Here is a 27,002-nt window from a genome sequence, read left to right on the forward strand (position 1 = left end):
GACACACGGACACAGACAGGGACACACGGACAGGGACACACGGACATGGACAGGGACACACGGACACACGGACACAGACACGGACAGGGACACACCAACACGGACAGGGACACACGGACAGGGACACACGGACACAGACACGGACTGCGGGGACAGACAGGGACACACGGACACGGACAGGGACACATGGACACACCGACAGAGCCACGAACACACGGACACAGACACGGACACACGGACAGAGCCACGGACACACATACGGGCTGTGGGGATGGACAGACACACGGACACACAGACACGGGCACACACGGACTGTGGGCATGGACAGACACACGGACACACAGACACAGACACGGGCTGCAGGCATACCCACGGACACAGCCACGGACACACGGACACACGGACACAGCCACGGACACACACACAGGCTGCGGGCATGGACAGACACACGGACACACAGACACACACAGGGGCTGCGGCACACGTGTGATACACCCCAAATCCAGCCCCCCACTGGACACCCTCACTGCACCCCCCCAGTGCTCCCCCATCCTCCCAGTGCACCCCCAGCTTCCAGTATCCCCCAGTATCCCCCAGTGTAACCCCCGGGGCACTGCCCCTCCGCGTGCAGCTCCCCAGTACACACCAGTGCCCCCCAGTGCCCCCCCAGTTCACTCTTCCACGGCACCCGCACCCCAATGCACTGCCCAATGCACCGCCCAGTGCCCTCCCAGTGCCCTCCCAGTGCCCTCCCAGTGCACTCCCAGTGCACTCCCAGTGCATTCCCTGCCCCTTCTGTACCCACCCCAATGAACCCCTCCAGTGCACCCCCAGTGTCCCCCCAGTATCACCCCAATGTCCCCTCCGTGTGCCCCCAGTGCCCACCCAATGTACTCCCTGAGCACCCCCAGTGTCCCCCCAGTATCACTCAAATGCACCCCCACTGTTACCCCGGTGTCCCCCCAGTATGACCCCAATGTCCCTCCCAGTGTCTCCCTATTATCCCCCCACTGCACCCCCGGTGTCCCGCCAGTATCACCCCATTGTTCCCCCATTGTCCCCCCGGTGTCCCGCCAGTATCACCCCATTGTCCCTCTCATTATCACCCCATTGTCCCTCCCAGTGCCCCCCCATAGTGCCCTCATTGTCCCCCCAGTGTCCCCCCAGTGTCACCCCATTGTGACCCCAATGTCCCCCCCCCGGTGCCCTCCCCAATATCACCCCAATGTTCCCCCGTGTCCCCCCATTATCTCCTCACGGATGCGCCATTGTCCCCCCGTTGTCCCCCCATTGTCCCCCCATTGTCCCCCCGTTGTCCCCCCATTGTGCCCCCATTGTCCCCCCGTTGTCCCCCCGTTGTCCCCTCATTGTCCCCCCGTTGTCCCCCCATTGTGCCCCCGTTGTCCCCCCATTGTGCCCTCATTGTCCCCCCATTGTCCCCCCCATTGTCCCCCCGTTGTCCCCCCATTGTGCCCCCATTGTGCCCCCATTGTCCCCCCATTGTCCCCCCGTTGTCCCCCCATTGTGCCCCCGTTGTCCCCCCATTGTGCCCCCATTGTCCCCCCCGTTGTCCCCCCGTTGTCCCCCCGTTGTCCCCTCATTGTCCCCCCGTTGTCCCCCCATTGTCCCCCCGTTGTCCCCCCATTGTCCCCCCCATTGTCCCCCCATTGTCCCCCCATTGTGCCCCCGTTGTCCCCCCGGTGCCCCCTAACCGCCCCCCCTCACCCCCCGCCGGTGCCAGGCCCCGCCCCCCCGGCGCGCGCCGGGCACACACCCTCGCCTTTGGGCCAATGGGGGCGCGGCGGCGCGGCCACGTCACGGGCGCGGGGGAAGCTCCTCAATGAGCGCGATTGGCGCGGGGAGCGCGCGGCGCTGCCGGGGCCGCTCCGCTCCGACCGCTCCGAGCCGAGCCGAGCCGAGCCGAGCCGAGCCGAGCCGGGCCGAGCCGCTCCCGCCATGATCGCATCGCACCTCCTCGCTTACTTCTTCACCGAGCTCAACCATGACCAGGCGCAGAAGGTGAGGGGGGTCCCGCGGGGAGCGGGAAAAGTGGAGAGGGGAGAGAGGTGAAAAGGGGAAAGTGAAGAGGAAAAGGGGGGAAAAAAAGCGGCGGGGAAGAAGAGAAAATGGGGGGAGAGGAAAAGGGAAGAAAAAGAAAGGAGGGGTAAAAGCAAAAACAAAAGAAAAAGGAGGGGTAAAAGTAAAAACAAAAAAAAAAAAAGGAGGGAAAAGAAGGGGAGAGTGAAGAGGGAGAAAGAAGACAGAAAGAAAGTGAAAAGGGGAATAAGTAGGGAAGGAAGAAGGATGAGGAAAAGAAGTTGGAAGAATAAAGTAAAAGGAAGGAGAAAAAAGGAAAAAGCAGAAAAGGGATAGAGGAGAGGAGTTAAAAGAGCAAAAAGAAAGGGGGAAAGCGAAAAAAAAAAAGAAGGGGAAATGGACAAAAAAACCCCAAAACCCAAAAAAAAAAAAAAAAAAAAAAAAACCAAAAAAAAAAAAGGAGAAGAAAACCCAAAAAACTTTTTAAGAGGGAAGAGCAGGCGAGACGAGCGGGCAGCGGAGGGGAAGCGGGGCCGGGCGGGCGGAGGCCCCGGCGCTCCTGCCCGGCCGCGGCCGCGTGCGGTACGTGCCGCGGGACCCCGCGTGGCCGGGCGGCGAGGGGGAGGAGGAGGAGGAAGGGGAGGAAGGGGGGGACCGGGGGCATCTCCGCGCCTGTGCTGCCCGCCGCAGCCGGGACCCCGCGCTCCACGTGTCCGCCGCTCTTCCCGCCGGCGCCGAGCATCCATCCCCGGCTGCGGCTGCTCCGGGAGCCGGGACACCGAGCCGGGATACCGGCAAACCCAACCGGGGCACCGAGCCGGGACACCGGGCCGGGACACCGAGCCCCGCACAAGTGCCACCGGAGGGAGCTGGCGCTTGTCCCTCGCGTCCCCTTCCCCACGCGGTGTGCACCCCACGGCGCACGTGTGCCCCCGGTCCCCGCACTGACAGGGGTGGAAAATGCCTTTTCGTGACCCGCTCGTTTAGTTTTGGGGTCCTGGATCCTTGGTTTGGGGTTCTGGATCCTGGATTTGGGGGTTCTGGATCCTGGATTTGGGGGTTCTGGTCCTGAATTTGGGGTTATGGTCCTGGATTTGGAGTTACAAATCCTTGATTTGGGGGTTCTGGATCCTTGGTTTGGGGTTATGAATCCTTAGTTTGGGATTATGAATCCTGGATTTGGGGTTCGGACCCTGGATTTGGGGTCCGCAGCCCTTTGGGATATCGGTCACCCCGTGTCCCGGAGCTCAGGCGCGGGAGAAGCTCGGCTGTTCCTGCTCCCCATGGCTCCGGCCTTTGTCTGGCCGGGACAGCGCTCAGGCTGGGCTAAATAAATTATTCCTGGAGGAGAAATGCCGGGTGGGAGGCTCAGGCTGCTCCAGCACTGCTCTGCTGGCATCTGGGAATAGGGTGGAGAGGAACTCTCTGTGATTTCCCCACTCCGGGATTTGCTGGTCCGAGCGTGAGGCGTTCGGGATGTGCAAAAATCGCCTTAAAAAAAAAAAAAAAAGAGAGAAATGCTTGGAGAGACCCGGGAATAAAAAAACCCCGAGGGAAATGCTTGGAGAGACCCGGGAATAAAAAAACCCCGAGGGAAATGCTTGGAGAGACCCGGGATAACCCTGGAGATGCTCGCGGGGAAGCGAAACTTGCCACGTTGGCCCTTCAGCGGGGTGAGATAGGAAGGAGACCGGGGCAGGACATTTAAAAAGAAAAAGAAAAAAAAAAAAAAAAAAAGGTAAAAAAAACCCCAACCCCCCCCCCCCAAAAAAAACCCCCAAAAAACAACAAAAAAAAAAAAAAAAAAAAACAAAAAAAAACCAAAAAAACAAAAAATATAAATAAAATTAAAAAAAGCCAAAAAAATAAAAACAACAAAAAAGCATTAAAAAAAAACAAACAAAAAATCAATAACAACCAAAAAAAAAAAAAAAAAAAGAAAAAAAAAAAAAAAAAAACAAAAAACCAAAAGAAAAGGAAAAAAAACCAAACCCAACCTATACAAAGTGCAGGGAAAAGTTCCCGAGTTGCCGAGGCCAAGCGATCCGCAAGGAAACCCGGGCCGGGCTCCTCGCCGCTGGCCCCGGGGTTGTGCAACAGCCGCATCCAGGGTAGGGACGGGGCCGCGTTGTGTAACCCCGGCAGAAATGGGCCAGCGGCACAGCTCACGCCTTCCTTATCGGGGATGGCTGGGAACGATGCAGGGGCAAAGCCGGCATGGGCCATTCTCCTTCCCTGTCCCCTGTAGGAGCCTCAGGAGCCGGCCCCCGCCTCCCGAACACGAATTGAAAAAAGGAAAAATAAATATCCGTGAGCTGGGGATGCTGCGGGACGCGGCGCTGCCCTCCCGGCCGCCTCCGCAACTGGATTTTCTGGGATATTTTTGAACAAATTCCCGGGAATCCTCCCGAGAGGCGAGAGGGGGGAGATGCCAGCTGTGCGCCCGGGCTGCTCCCGCCGGGGCTGGAAAATCATCGCTGCCCTATGGAGCTCCCCGGGCAAAGGGAGAAGCCAGCACAGGCGGGGAAATTCTTGGAAAGCTGCGGTTTGTTTGGTTGGGTCTTCTTATCAACCCCTGTGTTTGGGAGAAAAGATTGTAGGTGGTAGCCTGGGATGTGATTTCCCTTTGGGTCAGGGAGAAAAGGAGCTCAGTTTGGGTTAAAAAGTGCCTTTTCCAACAGCTGTGGTTTGTGTCCGCCTCAAGGCCTTGAAAATAGCCTCAAAAACGGGATTTTCCTGTCCATTCTCGCCATGGAGCAGCTTTGCCTGCTCTGCCACCTGTCCGGGGGCACATTCCCTCCCTGCCCAGCCCCTGCCTGCAGAGTGGGCTGTCCACACTTATCTAACCCCCAAGGGATTGTGCAAACTGTAATTAACCTCGGCGGCGTCCTTGGAGAGATCCCGGCCTGAAAGTGTGCCGCCCTGGGATGTGCCAGCTCATCCTGGCCTTCCTCATCCTCATCCTCATCCTCATCCTCGTCACTGGGAGGGCAGCTGAGCCTCTCCTCTGCCCCATCCCTCCTTCAAAAGGGGAAAAAATGGGGGTGGGATTGATTCTCCTGCGTTTGGAAAGCAGGGGCAGGTTTTTGAGTTAGTTTTTTTAGGGCTTTTTAGGTTTTTAGGGGTTTTATTCATTTTTTGAGGGTTTTTTTTTAAGGTTTTTTGTATGTTTTTTAGGGGTGTTTTTAGGTTAATTTTTTTAGGGTTTTTTTTTAGTTTTTAGGTTTTTTTTTTAGTTTTGGGGTTTTTTTTTTTTAGGTTTTTTTAAAGTTTTTTAGAGGTTTTTCTAGGTGTTTTTTTAAATTTTTTTAGGGGTTTTTTAAGGTTTTTTTAGGGCTTTTTTTTTTAGTTTTTTTAGTTTTTTAGTGTTTTTTTTTAGTTTTTTAGGGTTTTTTTTGGGCTTATTTCAGTTTTTTAGTTTTTTTTTTTTTAGTCCTTTTAGGTTGTTTTTTTTTAGTTTTTTTTTTTTTTTAGGTTTTTTTTTTTTTTTTAGTTTTTTAGGGGGGTTTTTTATTTTTTATTTTTTTTAATTTTTAGTTTTTTGGTTTGTTTTTTTTTTTATTTATTTTTCCTTTGCCCAGGGATTAGCTTCACCCAGCTGATTCCTCCCTGCTGGCCGCCTCTGCGGGTGTGGCAGGGGTGGCTTTGGCAAATTCCTGGAAAACCAAGCTCACATCTTCCCCTGAGGCTGCCCAGGCCGGGTCAGGGCCAGCACAGCTCGTCCCACCTTGGGGGAGCCACCCTGGCTCTCCTTCCTGGGTCTCCTTCCCCACCGGAGCCACCCTGCCTCAGTTTCCCTGGCACAGGGGACGCTCCCGCCATGCCAGGGCGGTCCTGGGGGCGCAGGGGCATCCCCGAGACCCTGTGGGTTTGACAAGGACAAACAGACAGCAGCAGCTGGATGTCTCCAGCTGCAGAACGGAGAGCAGAGCGTTCTCCTGGCTGAACTGGGTTTTACTGGGGTATTTGGATGTCTCCAGCTGCAGAACGGAGAGCAGAGCGTTCTCCTGGCTGAACTGGGTTTTACTGGGGTATTTGGATGTCTCCAGCTGCAGAACGGAGAGCAGAGCATTGTCCCGGCTGAACTGTGTTTTCCTGGGGCTCTGGGGCAGCGGGGTCACCCGAGGATGGGCTGCTGGCTGCTCCCCGCTGTCACTTCCTCACCGTCAGCTCCTCCTCCGGCCTGGATCCAGCTGCTGGCCCGGGGCTGAGGATGAGGAGGAACCGGCCGAGCAGGAACCCCGGTGTGACTCACCCAGTGAGGAGGATGACTCCGGTGGGCGTGTGTCACCCCGGGCAGCAGCAGTGAGGGAGGGAGGAGGGCGCCCACGTGGGCTTGGAGCTGTCCTGGAAGGGTGGAAGGACAAGGACGTGGGTGCCAGCAGCAGGGTGGGGGCAGCCCAGCATCACCCCTGTGTCACCGGGGCGAGGGGACGAGCCGGTTCCTGCCCTGAGTCACTGGGGTGGGAAATGGGGGCAGGAATGGGCAGCGCAGCAGGGAGCGGGCATGTGGGGCAGGGAATGGATCCCCCAGGCCTCCCCCTGCTTGGCTTTCCCCAAATTCATCCCATCCCACCGGGGATTTGGGTGGGTGGTGCTGGCACAGCATCCCCCTCCCAGGGAGCCAGCATCCCCTCAAACTGCAGGGATTCCTGCAGAACAGCATGCTCCAAGTTAAAAACTGTTAAAAACTGGCATGGGGAGGGAGGTAATTTAAAGAAAATATAATTCCCAGCACAAATGTCTCCGGAGAGAGGGGTGACAGTGCATGCTGTGGCTTTGGGGTGTTGCAACTTTCCCCAGATTTGAACGCTGCTCTGTCACCTTGCAGTCAGCAAATGTTTGGCTTGGTTGGCAAAAAGGTGAAGAATCTGTCCCAGGAAGCAGCCACCCTCTGTGTCCCAGTGCTCAGATTTGCCCCCAAATCTGCAGGAATCGGTCACTGCACTTCACCCTCTCCCAGTGTCTGATTTGCTCCCAAATCTGCAGGAATCGGTCACTGCACCCTCTCCCAGTGTCAGATTTGCCCCCAAATCTGCAGGAATCGGTCACATCCAGCTGAAAATGAGGTGCTGAGGGATGGGGAGCACGCGCTCCTGCCCTGCTTCCTGGCAGCCACGTGGCTCTGGGACAGGGTTCAGATCAAAATGAAAACAAAAGGCACACGGCTTCCTCTTCCCAGAACCGGGGTCATTAATGGGAAAGATGTTCTGGGACCCACAGGAACAGAGCTCCCTTCCCTTCCCGTTCCTGCTGCGGTGCCAGAGGGGCTGTGCCCCTCAGCAGCCCAGCCCCGCGTGCCCAGGAGGCGAGGCTGGCAATCAAAGCTGTTTTTTGGGGCGCTTTAGGCTGGGCTTTAAGCTTGGCCCCCCAGCAGCAGGGTTTGGGCAGGCTGAGGTTTCCCAGCGGTGCCGCCGGCACAGGCGACCCTGGGCTCTGCTCCAGCATCCGGCGTGGCAGCGAGTGAGCCTTGGAGACAGCCTTGGGCCAGGGGACGGGCATTTGCTGGGGTTTGCTTCAAAAACGTGGCACTGAGCTCATTGCACCCACAGCTGCTCCGTGATCCGCAGCTCTAACGCGCTGCCCTGGGCTGGGGCATGCCCGGCGCTCCCCAGCCTCCTTTTCCTTTCCCTCCCCTCCCTCAGTTTGTTTGGATTTCCTCGAGGAAATGCCGCTGTTTAGGCTGGAAGCTTTCCAGGAACTCAATTGCCCCCTCCAGGATCCTTTGTTTGTTTGGAATTGGCGACCTGACCCAAACCATTCCCTGCTCTTCAGAAGCCTCAAGCAGCTGGGAAGGTGTTTTGTGCTGAGAGATGCTCAGGCTCTGGCGCTGCAGGCTGAATTCCTCATTTTATCCCATCTCTGTTACAATTTTAGGGGTGTTTGGGGTAACCAACCATGCCACAGGGAGTTTTGGGGTGTTTGGAGGAGTTTTGGGGAGTCCAGTGGCTCTTCCTTGGTGGGGAAAGATGGATTCAGTGGGGAAGGAGATGTCCTGCTGTACGCCCTGACCTGCTTTAGCTGCCAAGTGGGGTGAGATCCACCTTGGCAGAAGATGATCCAGGTTTTAAGGGCTTTGGGGATTAGGGGAGGACACTCTGCTGCTCAGGCTGGGTTATTCTGGTGTGGAGGACATGGGGGACGTGCTGGGCAGGGCCTGCCCTACGTTTCCCTGCTCTGGGATTTTTGGGTAGGGGGGCTTCACTTCTGTTCAAGCCAGCGTTTCTGGGATGAGCAGGTGCTCTGGGCTGATGGCGTGGGCTGATAACTCCGGGGATAACCCCAGGCACAGCTCAAGGGGAGGTTTCCCACCCTGGGGCTGAGCTCCAGCCCCAAATCCACCTCCAGACCAGTAACTGGAGCTTGCTGGTGCCAGTGAGCAGAGCCTGGGCACATGGGAGGGGATTTCCAGCAGGTGAAAGCAAACAGGAGGGCAGGGAGGAAAGTGTTTGACTTCCTGCTGGATAAGGAGAGGCTGGCAAACACCTGGTGCCAGCAAATCTCCAGGTTTCCTTCTCCTTGGCCTTTCCCTCCTGTTCAGCTCCCGGTTTTGGGAAGGAGCTGGGAGCACCAGGAGAAGGGACAGGAGGTTTTGCTGCTCCTCAGGGGATGCAGCATCACTCCTGGAATGCCAGGGTGGGATGGAGCCAGGTCACCCTGGCCCTGGTGCAATTATTTGCCCACAAAGTGCCCATTTCCTGCAGCTCAGCCCCATAAAGCACGGCCCGGGCCTGGTGCCGGTGACCCGGCCTTACGTGCCTGCACACAGGTGAGCACACGGGGTGGAGCTTTCCTCCTCGATTCTCAGGGCTTGCAGCTGCCCTTTAATTAGCGCCGAGTGGCGCTAATTGGAGCAGGGCATGGTTTGGGAGCGGGCAGTGTCCGTCTGTCCTGCTCCCTGCTCTGGCCAGGGCTGGTGCTTGGGGAGGAGCATTTCCACACCTTGCCCAGCAGGACGGGAGGCTTTGATGCCGTTTTTGGGAGCATTCCCCACACCACCAGTTTGCAGGAATGGGAAGGTGGGGTGGGTTCCTTCCCTCCCCAGCCAGACGCTGGTGTCACCCCAGCCTGGCCTGTGTCACTGCAGCTGCCACCTGTGTCACTGCAGCGGGGATTGCTCCGGGCTCTGGGCTCCTGGCGTGATCTCAGCGGTGCAGGAATGACAGGGCACTGCATTGCTGCCCAGGACAGGCCCTGGGGGTCAAGGTCAAGGTGTGCTGGGAAGGGCTTTGCACCTGGAGAGCCTCCTGAGTCACCCCCGAGCTGGGTTCCTGTTTGGGTGCCCCTGTTTGGGTGTCTGCAGCTGGCTCAGCAGCCTGTGGCTCAGCACTCCCAGCTGGCACAGCCTGGGCAGGGATCAGGGTGGCCTTGGGAAAGGGCAGGAGCAGGGCTGGGTGATGCCTGCCATGAGCAATCCCAGCCAAGCTGCTGTGCCCTGCACTTTGGGATGGCCCAGAGCCTGCTCCAGCTCCCTGTGTGCACTCAGGAGGGGCTGGGCGCTGTCCTGAGCTGTCCTGTCCCCTGTCCTGTGTCTGACCCCATGTCCCTGTGTCCCCTGCAGGTGGACAAGTACCTGTACCACATTCAGCTCTCCAGCTCCCTGTGTGCACTCAGGAGGGGCTGGGCACTGTCCTGAGCTGTCCTGTGCCCCTGTCCCCACCCTGATCCCTGCTCCTTGTGTCCCCTGCAGGTGGACAAGTACCTGTACCACATGCGGCTCTCGGACGAGACCCTGCTGGAGGTGTCGCAGCGCTTTGAGAAGGAGATGGAGAAGGGGCTGGGGGCAGACACCAACCCCACGGCCTCCGTGAAGATGCTGCCCACCTTCGTGAGGTCCACGCCAGACGGGACAGGTACCGCGGGGCTGAGGGAGGGCTGGGGGCACCGCAGCAGGGGTGGCACTGCCACAGGAGGGGTGGCACTGCCCCCGGAGCCACCTTCCCTGCTCCGTGAAAGCTGAGCGTGGCACAGGCCTGGCTCCCTGCTCCGTGCTGGGGCTGGAGGGGATCCCAGTTCCTGCTGGCAGGGGGAGCAGGGAGGAGGAGGAGGAGGGAGGGAAGCCGCCCTCGCGTGCCCTTGCTGGCAGGACAGAGACAGTCACGGGTCCGGCTCATCAGATTTCACGGGCAGCAGTGCCAGCGCTGTCTGAGTGCCACAGGGCCCCGGGCACTGCAGGGCCCTCACAATGTGGCCTTTCTGCCTCTCCCCGAGCTGCCCAGGCCGCGCTCCAGCTGGGCACATCCTCCTCTCTGCTCCCTCCTGTGATGGGGCTCGCAGGGGTCTCAGATGAGAATGTTGGCTCCATGTTTCAGAAGGCTGATTTATTATTTTAATATATAATATTTTAATAGCAATAATATTCTATAAATATGGCTAGAAATAATTATAAATGATATAATAATATATATATTATAAAATAAATAATATATTAAATAATATAATATATTAATATAGATATATAAAATATTTTTATATAATATTTACATATATTTTGTATATAATATTTATCTATATATATAAAATATATATATTATAAATTATATAATATAATATAAAATAAATAATATATAATATATTCTATAATAATATAATAGTTATAAATTATCATATTAATACTGTATTAAATATTATTCTAAATAAGTAAGTAATAAAAGAAATAATGTTATATTATTAATAATGTTTTATAAAATATTAATATTTAATTATATTTTTATTTTAATATATAATCATTATATATAATATAATATAATATAATATAATATAATATAATATAATATAATATAATATAATATAATATAATATAATATAATATAATATAATATAATATGATATAACATAATATAATATAATATAATATAATATAATATAATATAATATAATATAATATATAATTTATTATTTTAACATAAAATTTATATATAGTATATATTGAAACCATGCTAAAAGAACAAAAGAAAGGATTTCATCAGCAGGCTAGCTAAGAATAGAGTAGAAGAATGATAACAAAGGCTTGTGACTGACTGAGACAGTCTGGACAGCTGGGCTGTGATTGGCCATTAATTAGAAATGACCACACGAGACCAATCACAGATGCACCTGTTGCATCCCACAGCAGCAGATAACCATTGCTTACATTTTGGTCCTGAGGCCTCTCAGCTCCTCAGGAGGAAAAATCCCAAGGAAAGAATTTTTCAGAAAATATCACGGCTACACCCTCGGCCACCCGGCTGTGCCAGGCCTGGGCTGCCCTTTCCATGAAGGAATTTCCCCAACAATTTAAATGCAGTTTGTCATTCAAACTTGCAGCGTGGAGCCATTGCCGTCTCTCACTGCAGCCCTGCTGGAAGTGTCTCCCCTTCCCCCTGAGCCCCTGGAACCCTCAGAGCCCCCCCAGCTGCCCCCACACCCAGAGCTGGGCCTGGCTGCCTGCCCTGGCACTGAGATTCCCATCTATTTAAATGTTGGAGGATATTTTTAATTACAGGCAGGGCCAGGAGCCGCCCCTGGGCACGGGAACTGGTGCAGCCCAAGGTGCTGGGTGCAGGTGGAGCGTGTGTCAGCACTTCCAGCCTCTCCCCTGCCCTCACAGGACGGATCCTTGGCTCCCTGCCCTGTTTCCAGCCTCTCCAGTGCCCCAGCTGGCATTTCTCACCCGGGGCAGGGGGAGACAGGAGCACCAGCATGGAAAATGTCACATGAGAGGGATGCTGGGGCAGTCACGGCCCTGCAGCTGCCCATGGAAAATGAGGGGGTTTAGAGCAGATCCCAGGGAAATGAGAGCTGGGATTCCCTGTCCAGCTGGAGCTGCACCCAGCCTCTGAGTGGCACCCTCGGGTTTTGGGGAGGGGGAAAACCAGGGCTGGGGGCTTGGTGCCTGATCCCCGGGGAGGATCTCAGTGCCCAGGGCCACCTCCTTCCTCCTTCCCTCTTTTTAAAGCTCCTGGGCAAAGTCTGACCTGGGCTGGGCCCCTGTGCCAGGTGCCAGGAGCTGCTCCCAGTCCAAGGCTGGGTTATTGCTGTGCTGCAGCCCTGCTCTGCGCTGGGGCTGGTGCCACAGGGCTGCCAACATCCACCTGCGGGGTGTCCCTGTCCTCCCTGTGGTGCCACAGGGCTCTGGGGGATGTCCCTGCCCTGCCCCGTGTCCCTGGGTGGGATTAGAACCCGTTTAATGCCCAGCTCCAGGGGGATGAGAGGGGCTTATGGAAATGCAAGGTCACACCTGCAGGTTAAGCCAAAGCCCAGCCCTGGCTCTCGGGGGCCTTGCCATCCCTCTGTGGGGTGATGAGAGGGGGGAATTCTGCTTTGAAAGCAGGAGCTCTTCTCCAAAAAGGTGCTGCAGGATTTGTGGGATATCTAAAGGGTGACTCTTGGCAGCAACTCTCCCCTGCCTGTTTGGCTTGTGGGCTCAGCACCGGGGCTGATACCTTATCACAGACCTGGGAGCCCAAACTGGGGGCAGTGCCCACACCTGGCACCCGCCACGTGCTCCAGGCATGGCTGGGAGTGTTCCAAGGGAGCCTTCCCTGCCCTGTTTCTCCTGCAAAGTTGATCCACCCAAGAATTCCCAGAAATCCACCCAGGAATTCCCAGGGATTTCCCCCAAACTGCTCTTTTTTTTTGGGATCCTCCTGGGTTACCCCCAAGGAGCTGAGCAACCTGTGTCCCTCTTGGCTCCTCTTGTCCCTGGTGGATTTATCAGCCCTCTGAGGTGTTCTCTGTGCCCTGTTGGTATTGATCACCCTCCTGAGGTTTTCTCCATGCCCTGCAGGTATTGATCAGCCACTGGAGATGCCCATTCTGGGGCTGTTTCCATGTGGAACCACTGGAGATGCTGATGGAGCTGGGCTGGGGCTGTTTCCAGCCCCATTCCCTGCAGGTGCTGCTGCTCTGTGCACACCAATGGCCCCGATGGCCCGCGGGTTTTGTTCCCTTTGTGCCTCACAACAGCCAGCGCAGCACATTCGGGGCTCTGAGTGCTGAGAGAGGCTTTCCCCTGCCCCAAACAGCCAGCTGGGCCTTTTCCCTGCCCCAAACACGGCCCTGGGGCTGCCCTTGGAGGAGCCTCGTTGGAGCCCTGCGTGCTGGGAATTTCAGATTTTCTGTGCTGAGTGCAGGAGAGCTCTGCGTTGAGCTGAGGCTGCGGAGAACACTTCCAAACTCGAGTGGTGGCGCTGGGATTGTGGGTGTGGAGTTTGGATAGAAGAGTGTGATACCACAGAAAAAAACCTTTAAGATGTTAGAATATAGGGAAATCTGTAAAGCAAGAGGGAGGTTTTAGGGTGGAGGCTGGTCCTTCTTTTTCACCTTCCTCCCTTTCTTCCCCTCCTTATTTTCCTCCCCTTCTTCCTCCCCTTTTTCCCCTTCCCCTCCTTCTCCTTCTCCTTCTCCTTCTCCTTCTCCTTCTCCTTCTCCTTCTCCTTCTCCTTCTCCTTCTCCTTCTCCTTCTCCTTCTCCTTCTCCTTCTCCTTCTCCTTCTCCTTCTCCTTCTCCTTCTCCTTCTCCTTCTCCTTCTCCTTCTCCTTCTCCTTCTCCTTCTCCTTCTCCTTCTCCTTCTCCTTCTCCTTCTCCTTCTCCTTCTCCTTCTTCTCCCTGGGTTTGGGTGGTTTTGTGTAATTGGATAAAAAGTCCCCATTGCAGCCCATGGGTGGCTGGTTGTTGGGTTAAAAGTAAAGATAATTTCAGTGTCATTTTTCAATGAGACGGTTTATCCTTAAAAGGCCTTGGAGAGAGAGAGAGAGAGGCAGGGCTCCAGTTTTAGTTTGTTGGAGTGCTGCATAGCTCAGGGTTTGTGAGAGTACAACAGAGATAAGAGCCAATAAACATCTGAGTCCCAACATGAAATTCTGTCCTGCACATTTAATAATGGCAAATTAAAAGCAGCAGAGATTCCTCAGCCGCTCTCCCTGGAGAAGGCAGCAGTGAGGCCCCAAAACTTTGGGATTTTCTCCCTCCCTGGTTTCCTGCAGCCACGTTCCAGGAGCGTGTGGCATTCCTGGGCTGGGCTGGGGGGTTTGAGTACAGCACAAACCAGGCTGGGGAGTTCCCACAGCTGCTATCAGGGTTTAACCCTTTGGGATGGAGGTTTGGGAGCCTCCAGCAGCATCAGTGGGGTCAGGAATGGCTCTGCTGCCTCCTTCCTGATGGAGCCTGAGGCTGCAGCTCAGATCCCTGCTGGTCTGGGCTTTTCTGGGTGGGATTCATGCCCCAAAGCATCAGTGATGGTCAAAATACTGATCCTCTGTGTGGGCAGAGGAGGGGCAGGGAATGCAGCGACTGCTCCAATAAAATACCGAAAAAATAGAATAGCGGACAAAATGATGAAAAATAATCAAAATCTGGGCTTTTTGTGGTGCCTGGGAGGGGGTGGTGAGCTCGGGGCTCCATGCACAGGGGAATGAAGGGGCTGTGCTTGTGCTGACCCACAGAGGACGGCGATTTCCTGGCCCTGGACCTGGGCGGCACCAATTTCCGCGTGCTGCGCGTGAAGGTGTCGGACAACGGGCTGCGCAAGGTGGAGATGGAGAACCAGATCTACGCCATCCCCGAGGAGCTGATGAGGGGCAGCGGGGTCCAGGTGGGCTCCCGGGGGGCTCCTGGCCGGGGGATGCAGCTGGCAATCCAGCGCTGGGCACGGGGGATGCGGCATCCCCTCGCAGTGGGGCTTTTTGTCACTCTTTCCCTTTTTTCCAGCTTTTTGACCACATCGCTGAGTGTTTGGCCAACTTCCTGGACAAGCTGCAGATCAAGGACAAGAAGCTGCCCCTGGGCTTCACCTTCTCCTTCCCGTGTCACCAGACCAAGCTGGACGAGGTGGGTGAGGGGGCTGAGCCCTCCCTGTGGGTCCCGCACCAATTTCAGCTCGCCCAGGGCAGCTCGCTCAGTGCCTCAGTTTCCCCAGCTCTAAGGCAGGGCGGGTGTTTGCCTCCCTAAGGGGCTGTGGCCATAGGGCTGGAGATTTCAAATCTTGAAACTGAGTTGGAATTGGATGGAGATTTCAAATCTTGAAATTTGGAACTGAGTTCTTCTCCTCCCCCCAGGGCTCAGCTCAGCCCCTGGCCAGGTGCCCCTGGCCGCAGGGGACTGTGAGCCCCCCACCCCACAGGGCTGGGTCAGGGATCATCCCACAGGCACAGTGAGCCCCCCACCCCACAGGGCTGGGTCAGGGAGCATTCCATAGGTACAGTGAGCCCCCTGCCCCACAGGGATCATCCCACAGGCACAGTGAACCCCCTGCCCCACAGGGATCATCCCACAGGCACAGTGAACCCCTCACCCCACAGGGCTGGGTCAGGGAGCATTCCAAAGGCACAGCCAGCCATCCACCCCTCAGGGATGGGTCAAGGAGCATTCCTTGGGCTCATGAGCAGGTTTTGCTGCAGGGCTCAATCAAAGCTGGTCATGGGAAGCACGTTCCTGCTGCCGGGGCAGCAACGGGCAGCTCACGTGTTTGTTTGGTGGCCATAAACTTTATCTGTCACGGAAGCTGCGGCTGATGGCGCAGCTGGTGAGCTGATAACGGGGAGCCAGGGGTCACCCCCAAGCCTCCTCTTGCTGTTCCCCTGCAGAGCATCCTCGTGACGTGGACCAAGGGGTTCAAGTGCAGCAGCGTGGAGGGCAGGGACGTGGTGTCCCTGCTGCGCAAGTCCATCAAGAAAAGAGGGGTAAGAGCCTGGGCTGGGGGCACACGGCTCCTGGCCAGCACACCTGGGCTCTGGGCAGGTGCTGTGGTCAGTTTTGCCTCTGTTGGGTCAGCCTCTCCCCTTTCCACCACGTCAGGACTTTGACATCGACATCGTGGCCGTGGTGAACGACACCGTGGGCACCATGATGACCTGTGGCTACGATGACCAGAACTGTGAAGTTGGCCTCATTGTTGGTGAGCTGCAGCCAGGGGAAAGATGTTCTAGGGGTGTTTTCTGGGCTCCAGCAGGGCCAGAGGGAGATCCTGCTTCTTGCAGGCCTGGGGGTCCCTGGGGGAAAAAAGAGAGGGGGATACCAGTGCTGGAAAACCAGCATTGTGCAGAGTTTGTTTGCTTGGTTCTTGGCTTTCTTTGGTGCACTGGGCTGTGGCCAAAGGGAAATGGGGAATAATGGGAATAAGGGATAATGGGAATGGGGGATGAGGAATAATGGGAATGGGGGATAATGGGAATGAGGAATAATGGGGATGAGGAAAGGCCGTGTCCCCGCTCACCCCGTGCCCCTGCTTGGCCCAGGAACTGGAACCAACGCCTGCTACATGGAGGAGATGAGGCACATCGACCTGGTGGAGGGGGACGAGGGCAGGATGTGCATCAACATGGAGTGGGGAGCCTTTGGTGACGACGGGGTGCTCAACGACATCCGCACCGAGTTCGACCGCGAGATCGACATGGGCTCGCTCAACCCTGGCAAACAATTGTGAGCACATTCTTGGCTCGGGCTCGTGGTTTGCTCAGCATTGTCCATCCTCCCACAGTCACTGGGGCTGGGGAGGTCAGCCCAGCTAACTGGGTCAGCGTGTCCTCTGTCACTGGTGCAGAGAGGGGCTCTGTCCCAAACCAGTGCTGTGTCCCAAGCCAGGGCTGTCTGCCCCACCTGCTACCCTTGAGACCCCCTCATGTGAATGATTCCTGTTCCCTTCCTGCCCAGCAAAGTCCCCACCAGCTCAGACAGAACATCCACATCCCAATCCTGCAGATCTCCCTTTCCCCACAGTGCTCCTGTGGCCTGGGGGTGACCCTGCAAACTGACTGAGCCCCTTCAGGTGGCCACGAGGTCTCTTTGCAGGGTGATGGTCTTGTCCACATGGCCTCATATGCTCAGTGATGGGATAAACTGCTCTGGGAAGGGATTACCCAGATTCTGTTTGGGATGGGAGGCTGCCAAGGGGTTTTCAGGTCAGCCTGTGGCCACCTCGTGGCACACACAGCCAAACACACATTGTTTAGCCTGGAGAAAAGGAGGCTCAGGGGGAGATAATGGAGAGAGAGGAGAGGTTTAGGTTGGATATTTGGGAAGATTTCTGCTCTGAAAGGGCGTCAGGTGTGGCACAGGCTGCCCAGGGCAGTGATGGTGCCACCGTCTCAGAGGGATTTAACAGCTCTGTGGATGTGGCACTTGGGGCTAGTGGTGGCCTTGGCAGAGCAGGGGAATGGCTGGACTTGCTCACCTTGGAGGGCTTTTCCAGCCTTTCAAACCATTCCCTGATTGCACCCCATGCCTCCCCACGGGCAGGTTTGAGAAGATGATCAGCGGGATGTACATGGGCGAGCTGGTCAGGCTCATCCTGGTGAAGATGGCCAAGGACGGGCTGCTCTTCGGGGGAAGGCTCACGCCAGACCTGCTCACCACGGGCCACTTTGAGACCAGATTCGTGTCTGCCATTGAGAAGTAAGTAGGATCCAGGGCTTTCCTGTGTCCCAGCCCATGGACGGAGCGGCACAGAGCCAGCCCAGGCTGCCACCCACCAGCTGTGTTCCCCCTTTTGGCATGAACCCCCTTTGTGGTTCCAGGGAGAAGGAGGGGCTGCAGAAAGCCCACGAGATCCTGAGCAAGCTGGGGCTGGAGCCGTCGCACGAGGACTGCGTGGCCACGCTGCGCATCTGCCAGATCGTGTCCACGCGCTCGGCCGCGCTCTGCGGGGCCACGCTGGCCGCCGTGCTGCGCCGCATCCGCGACAACAAGGGCGGCGACAGGCTGCGCTCCACCGTGGGTGTGGACGGCTCTGTGTACAAGAAACACCCTCAGTGAGTGTGGGATGGGGATGGGGACAGGGAACTGGGGGTCCTGGGGACAGGGATCTGGGGGTGCTAGGGGTAGGGACAGGGATTTGAGGACAGGGACATGGATTCTGGGTGTGCTGGGGACAGGGCCAGAGAGGGATCTGCTGCTGCCAGCAGTGCGCACAGCTCGGCACACGAGAAGCGCCCCCAAAGATCCCCTCGGGCCCCTCGTTTTGGTCCCCGGGTGTGCCCAGAGGGTCCCACTGAGGCCCCCTGTCCTCCTCCCGCCCAGCTTTGCCCGCCGCCTGCACAAGACCGTGCGGAAGCTGCTGCCCGACTGCGAGATCCGCTTCATCCGCTCCGAGGACGGCAGCGGCAAAGGCGCGGCCATGGTGACGGCCGTGGCCTACAGGCTGGCTGCTCAGCACCAGGCCCGCCAGAAGATCCTGGAGCCCCTCAAGCTGAGCCACGAGCAGCTGCTGGAGGTGAAGGAGAGGATGAGGATAGAGATGGAGAAAGGGCTGGGCAAGGAGACGCACGAGGAGGCGACGGTGAAGATGCTGCCCACCTACGTGTGCTCCACTCCTGATGGAACAGGTGATGTGTCCTGTGTGAAACCCCTGTGTGTGAGCCCCGCAGCTCCTGCATCCTCGGGAGGGGCTGGATCCTTTGCTGTGGCCGGTTCCTCTTTGTGGTGGGAGTGGCACAAAGCTCCAGTTCGGTACTGGGCAGAGCACTGAGCCTCTGGGACGTTCTGCACCTGATTTAACACAAAGCCTGGCCACAAATCCTGCCACAGGATTCCCTCCACCCTCATCCTGGGTTGTGCTCCTGGTTCTTCCTGTGGCTTGGGCGAGTGCCTGACCTTGGCTTGAAGCTTGTGCAGGTCCTGAGTGCCAGGAGCTGGACTTCAGTGATCTTTGTGGGTCCCTTCCAGCTCAGGTCTATGATTTGAAGCCTCACCATCACCCTGAGTGTGGAGCAAACCTCTCCATCCTCCTCCTACCTGCAGCCCCTGTTCCTACCTGTCCCCAGCCACGTTTCATTTCCATCCCTCTCCTGGGAGGAGGGCAGGTCCATGTCTGCTCTGTGCTGGGATCTCTCTGAAGATCCTCTCTGGCCTTGCAGAAAAGGGAGATTTCCTGGCCCTGGACCTGGGAGGAACCAACTTCCGCGTGCTGCTGGTGCGCGTCAGGAACGGGATGCGGCGCGGGGTGGAGATGCACAACAAGATCTACTCCATCCCCGTGGAGATCATGCAGGGCACGGGAGAGGAGGTCAGTGTGGGCAGGCATACAGGGGAAGGGGCCTCTTTGCTGGTTTTGCCTTTCCAGAGGGTGAAACCAGGAGTGGGGAGCGCTGGTGCTCTCCTGGCCTCGGAGCAGCCAGCTGTGCCCAGGGCTCTGCAGTTTGGGAAGCTGGGGCCTGGTTTTTGGGTTGGAAACGGTGTTATTCCCAGCCATGAGTGAGCCTCCCTGAATCCCACACACCCCACGAGGGCAGATAAGCATCACCCCCATTTCCCAGATAGGGAAACCACAAGAGAAGCAGTGAGACACGTTTGGAAAGGGTTTTGCAAAGCGCTCCAGGCAGTGCTTGGGGACGGGGCTGGAGGGGATCCCTTGCAGAGGGTCTGGGTCCCTGCTGGTCCCCAGCCCTCCAGGCACCTGTGGCTGGAGATAATGCAGGGATTTGGCCACACTGTGGGTGGGGAAGAGGGTGAGCTGAGCTTTTTGGGGTTGCTCACCTCCCACATCCTGCTCTGTTCAAAGTCCTGGGGGTGATCTGAACACTCCAGCAGGCCTGGGAATGGGTCAGAATCCCCAGAAATCAGGCTTCCAGCTGGGCCCTGGCTGTGGTGGTAACTGTTATACCCTGGCTTTGCTCATGCAGCTCTTTGACCACATTGTGCACTGCATCTCTGACTTCCTGGAGTACATGGGGATGAAGGGCGTGTCGCTGCCGCTGGGCTTCACCTTCTCCTTCCCTTGCCAGCAGAACAACCTGGACGAGGTAAGAGGTAACCCCAGCCCTCCTGGCAGCATCCCTGCCGTGCCTGGCCCTTCAGGGGCACTCACTGGGGGCTTTTCCCACCACAGGGAATCCTCCTGAAGTGGACAAAAGGCTTCAAGGCGACGGGCTGCGAGGGAGAGGATGTGGTGGGGCTGCTGAAGGAGGCCATTCACAGGAGAGAGGTGAGCAGCCACAGGGCTGGGAGAAGCTGGGCTGCTCCCACATCCTGGCTCTCTTTGGCATCATTAATTGGCCTGTAAAACAAATTACTGGGCTGAGCTCAGCGTAATGAGTGTCGGAGGAATTCTCGCAGCCGCCCTTACTCATCACTCGAGGTTGGATTTTCAGACCCTGGGGCTACGGGCTGGCTCCTGGCCAGGGCTGGAGCAGACTTGTCTGGCCCTGAGCTCAGGAGAGAGCGGCTCGTTTCCTCGGCACAGACCACCCCGAGCTCCTGCCAGGGGCTGCTCCTGGCAGGGCTGCCCCAGCTGGAGGTGTCTGAGCTCTGCCTGCAGGCAGGAGGGGCTGGGGAAGGCCAGGTGTGAGCAGACTCAGCAGGGATTCCAGGCCCTCCAGGAGTAACTCCTGCAATCCATCCCTCTGCAGGAATTCGACCTGGACGTGGTGGCAGTGGTCAACGACACCGTGGGCACCATGATGACCTGTGGCTACGAGGATCCCTACTGTGAAGTCGGGCTGATTGTCGGTGAGAACCGAGCGTTCCTTGCGCAGCTCCTGCCCCGTGCTGCCACCCCTGCCCTGCCCTGGGGCTGTCCTGGCGTCCCTCTGACCCTGCTCCTCCCCACAGGCACGGGCAGCAACGCCTGCTACATGGAGGAGATGAGGAACGTGGAGCTGGTGGAAGGGGACGAGGGCAGGATGTGTGTGAACATGGAGTGGGGCGCCTTTGGGGACAGCGGCTGCCTGGATGACATCCGCACCGAGTTCGACGTGGCCGTGGATGAGCTGTCCCTCAACCCTGGCAAGCAGAGGTGGGTGGTGGCTTTGGGGGGCTGGAAGGGGCCCCAATGGGGGGGTTCTGCCCCAGCAGCCCCTTGGTGGGTGCAGGGCATGATGGGCAGGACCCCGACGTGTCCCTTGTCCCCTGCCCATGCTGCTGAGGGGATTGTCCGGAGGGCACCTGGCAGAGCTGGAATCCCCAGCCAGCCCTGGTGTCCCTTCCTGTGCTGACGTCCAGCCTCGTCCTCTCCTGCCCAGGTATGAGAAGATGATCAGTGGGATGTACCTGGGGGAAATCGTCCGCAACATCCTGATGGACTTCACCAAGAAAGGGCTGCTCTTCCGGGGACGCATCTCGGAGAGGCTGAAGACCAGAGGGATCTTTGAGACCAAGTTCCTGTCCCAGATAGAGAGGTGAGCTCCACCAGCTCCAGAGCAGGGATGGAATGTGGGGGAATTCTGGTGGGAGAAGCTCCACGTGAGCTTGGTGTGGAGCCGGGGCGATGCAGGACGGTGCCCCACGGGTGAATCAGCAGAGCCCACGTGGTTGGTTGTGTGCAGGGACAAGGAGAGGCTGCCTGGGGCTGGCAGCACAGATGGCTCTTTATGCTCTGCCCTGGGCAGGGGGCAGGGGCGTCACACTCCTGGCCTTGTCCTGAAACAGCCTCCCTGATCAGGATGTGACACCAGGCCACATCCAGGCCCGAAAGCTGAGGTGTGGGGGGCTGCAGGACCACCCCAGGCCCTGCCACGAGCCCGAGTGCAGGGTGAGGATGAGGATGAGGATGAGCAAGGGGAGGCTGCCCGTCCCTGACGCTTGCCCCCGCCGTGTCCCCGCAGCGACTGCCTGGCCCTGCTGCAGGTGCGCTCCATCCTGCAGCACCTGGGCCTGGAGTCCACGTGCGACGACAGCATCATCGTCAAGGAGGTGTGCACGGTGGTGGCGCGGCGCGCGGCCCAGCTCTGCGGCGCCGGCATGGCCGCCGTGGTGGACAAGATCCGCGAGAACCGCGGCCTGGACTTCCTCAAGGTCACCGTGGGCGTGGACGGGACGCTCTACAAGCTGCACCCGCAGTGAGTGCCTCTGGATGTGCTGCCTGGGGAGATGGGGGCTCAGGGAGAGGGTTTGGGGGAGAATGGGGGAGGATTGGAGGTGTTTTGGGGGCTTGAGGCCTAACAGGAGCTCGCTGACCCAAACTTGAGGCCTAACAGGAGTCAGCTGCTCCCTCAAGGACAGGGGCTCCTCCAGTCCCACTGGGCCTGACCCAGACGTGGAGACCAGGCTCAGCCAGGGCTCCAAGTCATGGGAATAGGTCATGAAGGTTCATGGCCACACAAATTGCCCATGCCAGAGCTGGCTGGCTGGTGCTGCTGGGCACTGGAGCTCAGACAGGATCTAAGGCACTGAGCTGAACTTAAATAGGGCTCAGGAGCCCATGGGCAAAGGGAGGCACTGAAAACTCCCCCCAGTGGGGTTGGTGAGGGCTGTTGAGGCTCAGTAGAGTCCCAGGGCTTGGTGGGCCTCAAGAAGGGGCTGGATTTAGGCCTGAGTTAAGGTACAGCACGGTTCTGTTGTAACCATGGGCTTGGGCACACAAGTGTCGAGACTTGGGCTTTCTAAGCTTCATCCATGACCATCCATCCATCCACCCACCCATCCCTCCCCCTGGGGTCTGTGTTTCTCCTCGAGGCTCTGTGAAGGCGCATTAGGGGCTGGGACTGACACCTTCACCCCGCGGCCGCTCAACTCAGAGCCTCTCCCTCTCCTTGCCCCGCAGCTTCTCCACGGTGCTGCAGGAGACAGTGAAGGAGCTGTCCCCCAAGTGTGAAGTGACCTTCCTGCAGTCGGAGGACGGCAGCGGCAAGGGCGCCGCGCTGATCACGGCCGTGGCCTGCCGCATCCGCGAGGCCGGCCAGCGGTAGAGGCAAGCAGGTTTGCCCCAGAGCTTGGTTTCAGCAGAACAGGACGCGTTTCCTCTCCCAGCCCCTCCTTCCTCCCCCTGCACACACTCACACACCCCCTCCCCTCCAAGCAGACTCGTAGCTTTACTCGTTCTCGGGGCACCACGGCGCGATGGAGACGCCGTGGGCTCCGTACCAAGTGTTGTCGTAGGAGTTTCCTTGCATGCCATAAAACCCGCTGTCGAGTAAAGCTCACAGCGCCTTTTGGCTTCTCCCTGCATTTCCAGGTGGTGCTGGAGCTGTCCCACCTCCGTCACACCCCAGCTCTCCTCCCACCACCGGCCCTCCCCTAGCAGCAGTAGGGATAACACTCGGATGATTCAGACACTGCATTGTCACTTTAACAGAACCTATTTATGTGTGTCGGAGCCGTAGCTGTCCGTGCTGTAGAAGCAAACCTCTAAGATTGGGCTAAAGACCTCCACTAGTCTTTTACCCTGATCAAGGCTGTATTATTTCCATGAAAGTCATGGTAACTCTTAAAGCACAAGGTGCAGAGTTCCACGGGCGTGGCTGTGGCTGCACTGGAGGTACCGCGTACCTCCCTTGGTGAGCGACCCCAGAAAGTTCTGGGGCCAGGCTGCAAGTCCCTCAGCCTTGGAGAACAGTCCCAGAGAAGCTGCAGGGCCTCTCAGCCTTGGTGAGCAATCCCAGAGAGGTTCTGGGGCTCCTCAGCCTTGGTGAGCGATCCCAGAGAAGTTCTGGGGCTCCTCAGCCTTGGTGAGCAATCCCAGAGAAGTTCTGGGGCTCCTCAGCCTTGGTGAGCAATCCCAGAGAAGCTGCAGGGCCTCTCAGCCTTGGTGAGCAAGCCCAGAGAGGTTCTGGGGCTCCTCAGCCTTGGTGAGCAAGCCCAGAAAGGTTCTGGGTCCCTCAGCCTTGGTGAGCGATCCCAGAGAAGTTCTGGGGCTCCTCAGCCTTGGTGAGCAATCCCAGAGAGGTTCTGGGGCTCCTCAGCCTTGGAGAGCAAGCCCAGAGAAGCTGCAGGGCCTCTCAGCCTTGGTGAGCAATCCCAGAGAAGTTCTGGGTCCCTCAGCCTTGGTGAGCAAGCCCAGAGAGGTTCTGGGGCTCCTCAGCCTTGGAGAGCAATCCCAGAGAGGTTCTGGAGCCACAGGGCCCCTCAGCCACCCCAGCAGAGCACGTGCCTGGAAATAATGGGGGACTCAGGGTCCGATCCCGTTTGCTGACCTCTCCCCAACCCTGAGTAGTGTAGAACGTGGCGTGTGTAGGTCGTGTTCCCCCCAGCCCTTCCCTGTGCACTGTGGGCCCCAGAGCCGTGGGTCAGTGTCTCCCCTGCCCAGCCCCAGCCCGTGTCTGCCCTCGGCGTGGAGAGTCTGGTTTGCTTTGTGTCTGTGAAATAGTTCTGCGGCCGCAGCCTTTAGGTGGCACCTGATTTGTACACTGTATATTTATGTTTTAAGAGATCTGATGTCTTTTTATGTACATAGTCTTGGGGGGGGTTGTATCACTTAGTTTTAACGTCACCTTTTCATGTTGTCGAAGAAGAGTACAGAGTAATTATTTTCTTTTTTTTTTTCTTTGATCCTGTCATGTAATTTTATTTTTTTTTAATTTAAAATTTTCTTGGGGTAGACTGGAGAAAGAGACCCAAATACCCGAGGAACTGTTGTACAAGAAGAGGTTTGGGCATTCTGACTTTACCAGCAGGACAAAAGGGAAAAAGCAGAAAGCCAGGGCGTGCAGGATGCTGTGGGCTTCAGGCTGGATTTAACCTTAGCAGAGGTTTTGTTTCGTGCCCTGGAATGTCACATCCCTGGGGAGGTGACACACCCAGGGCCCTGCAGGTCCCCCTGTGCCCGCAGCATCATCACCTGTGTGCCCTGGCCCAGTGCAGGGATCCGTTTTTGCCAGCAGAAAACTCTGGATGAACTAAAAGCTGCAAGTCTCTGCCTCAGTGAGAGGAGGCAGACAGAGGGTGGGGGGGTTTTCTGTAAATATTTAGCAGAAGTTAATGAAATTTCAGTGATGTACAAAAAAAAAAATATAACTAATAAACCCCACAAACAGCCCTTCAGATTGGAGGATAGAGTTTTGTCTATTTTTATGTATATTTTTATACTGCTTGGGGTAATCTCATTACCAAAAGTCTCTCTTCTGTGTTGGGGGTCAAGTTCAGTAGCACAATTTTAAAGGAAAATTACTCTTTTGGGCATTTTAAATGCTTATTTTTTTATAAGCCTCAAGACGATTATAACAAATAAAACCTGTGTATAGAAATGATGTAAGAAACCAAGTTTAGTGGAAGTTTTAGAAGCTGTCAAATAAATCTTTGAAGGATGATGCAGAAATCCTCTAATCTGGTACCAAGCAGTTTTGTGTGATTTTTTTTCCTCAGAAAACCAGCATCAAAAATCAAAACCGAAATCTTTTTAGCTGCTGCACTGTGCAGAGTTGCATTAGTGGCTGTTTTTACTCTTAGCCAGCTGTGCCCCTGCTGAGCTCCATAGTGTTTTCATCTGTTAGTGAAATTTTACAGTTTTGGGGGCAGAATGGGAAGGATGGGGATCTGAGCAGCCCTGCTTTTGAGCAGGGGAAGGACAGGGTGAGAGGGAAATTGGGGAGCAGGGTCACCACAATCCCCTCACCTGCTGCAGCTCACAGGGGTGAGGACATCACCCTTGTGGGCGCTGGTGGTGGATTTTTGGTTGTTCTTGGTCACAGGGACATCCCCTGGCTCTCCAAGGCTCCCCCAATGCTGGAGAGCTCTTGCTTAGGCTCAGAATAAGCAGGGTCTGCAATGTTCCCAATTCAGAGCATTACAGGAGAGCTCTGGGTGCAGCCCAGCCTCCCTGGGGGAGTTTGGGGAGCCCCTGGAGGGGTTTGGGGATCCCTGGAGGGGTTTGAGGAGCCCCTGGAGGGGTTTGGGGATCCTTGGAAGGGGTTTGGGATCCCTGGAGGGGTTTGGGATCCCCAGCCCTGCAGGTGTTGGATGTCCAGCCCTGAACCTCACGCCAAAAACGTCGCCATGGGATGTTCTGTGAATGTGTTTAAAATGAAGAAGGGAAGATTAAATCCTAGTTGTTGATATGAAGGGAAGATCAAATGATTTTCTGTGGGGACAGACGGACAGACTGCTCAGCCTGGTTTGTCTTCCCTGCAGCAACAAGTGCTGCTTTGTGGGTTTAGGATGGTTTTGTTGTGCTTGGTTGTTCCCATCTGGATGCATTTTCTTTGCTTTCCTGGGGTGCTGGAATGTTCTCTGGCCACGCAGGCAGCAGGGAGCGGAGTCTCTGCCCTGCCCTGCCTGGCAACTCTCCCCTCCTTGGTACTTTGGACAGGATTTTATTGGGCTTTTAACGTAAATGTACATCTATACAAACACAATCAGCAAATGACCGAGAGCTGCAAGCAGAATCTGCCTGCTCTGCTCCCTTGCTGGAGCCCAGGGCTGGCAGGGAGAAGCTCGGTGGTATCAGTGGGGCACAGATGTGGCCTGGCAGCAGCTCAGGTGCAGTCTGACCCGAGATAACTCGGTGCCTCCTCTCCTCCCTTATCAGGCAATCCAAACCCATCTGGCTGTCACAGAGATAAGGGGGTGAAAGGTCCAAGTGCACAGAGGGGAGAGGTGCAGAACGGTGCCAAGTGCACCGTGCAGGGGCTGTGAGGAGCAAGGTAACAACAGAATAACCTGGAATGTGGGGAGCCCTTGCCCCATTCCCCTCCAGACAAGGAAAACGCCTGTTTTGGGCACATCAGTCCCTTGCTCTGGCACAAAAATGGGCACTGAAGGCAAAAAGAGGCAATTCTTGTTCTCAAGGTAAATTGGGGAGAGGAAAATTCTCTCCCTTTGACATCCCTGACCAGCCTGAAATCCTTCTGGCCTGAAGCAAAGAAAATGCACCTGGATGTGGGCAGGGGAGTCCTAAAGCCAAAGACTGTGTGGCTGCTGGCAGAAACGAGTGCTGTAGATTCACCTGATGTTGTTCTCTCTATTGTGTTTACAATATTTATTTTAGCAATTGACTGCAACGATATTATATATAGGCTTCCTTATTTTTGTACTTTTCATACCTGAGTGTGGTGTTGTACTGCTCAGCTCCCCTCGGCCACCACTGCTGCTCCTCAGAGACAATAAACCAGAGAAAAACAACCACCAGCCACTGCTGGGCTCAGTGTCGTGTGTGTGGGGCCCTGCGCTCCCCCGTGCCCCCCAGCCCACCCCAAACCCCTGGTGCTGCCCCTGGGAAGGGGCTGCCCCTGGCACTGGCAGTGCCCACGGCCAGGAGGGCACAGGGACACCCAGGGACACCCAGGGACCAAGGGAAGGGGTTGGTGCCTGGCAAATCAATACCCAGGTGAGTTCCCTGC

The 27,002-nt window shown here is 56.4% G+C and overlaps 1 protein-coding gene across 7 annotated transcripts; it reads left to right on the forward strand.

The window, feature by feature from the left end:
* Window positions 1–1,861: 1,861 nt before the first annotated feature.
* HK2 (hexokinase 2) lies at window positions 1,862–26,790 on the forward strand. 7 transcript variants are annotated; one of them, XM_059490945.1, is made up of 20 exons: window positions 1,862–2,019; window positions 9,728–9,890; window positions 14,463–14,611; window positions 14,728–14,847; window positions 15,603–15,698; window positions 15,814–15,913; window positions 16,254–16,437; window positions 17,254–17,409; window positions 17,532–17,765; window positions 18,034–18,338; window positions 18,870–19,018; window positions 19,635–19,754; window positions 19,841–19,936; window positions 20,361–20,460; window positions 20,563–20,746; window positions 20,973–21,128; window positions 21,555–21,788; window positions 22,493–23,414; window positions 23,495–23,573; window positions 23,773–26,790. In XM_059490945.1, the coding sequence occupies exons 1-18, from the start codon at window positions 1,957–1,959 to the stop codon at window positions 22,635–22,637; spliced, it is 2,754 nt and encodes a 917-aa protein (XP_059346928.1). In that variant the 5' UTR covers window positions 1,862–1,956; the 3' UTR covers window positions 22,638–23,414; window positions 23,495–23,573; window positions 23,773–26,790. The 7 variants fall into 7 exon arrangements, with proteins under 7 accessions (XP_059346928.1, XP_059346930.1, XP_059346929.1 ...); XM_059490947.1 differs by having other exon boundaries at window positions 23,535–23,613; XM_059490946.1 differs by having other exon boundaries at window positions 23,535–23,573.
* The last annotated feature ends 212 nt before the right edge of the window (window positions 26,791–27,002 follow it).

The sequence above is a fragment of the Ammospiza nelsoni genome, chromosome 30 (genome assembly GCF_027579445.1).
Source record: "Ammospiza nelsoni isolate bAmmNel1 chromosome 30, bAmmNel1.pri, whole genome shotgun sequence".
NCBI lineage: Eukaryota > Metazoa > Chordata > Aves > Passeriformes > Passerellidae > Ammospiza > Ammospiza nelsoni.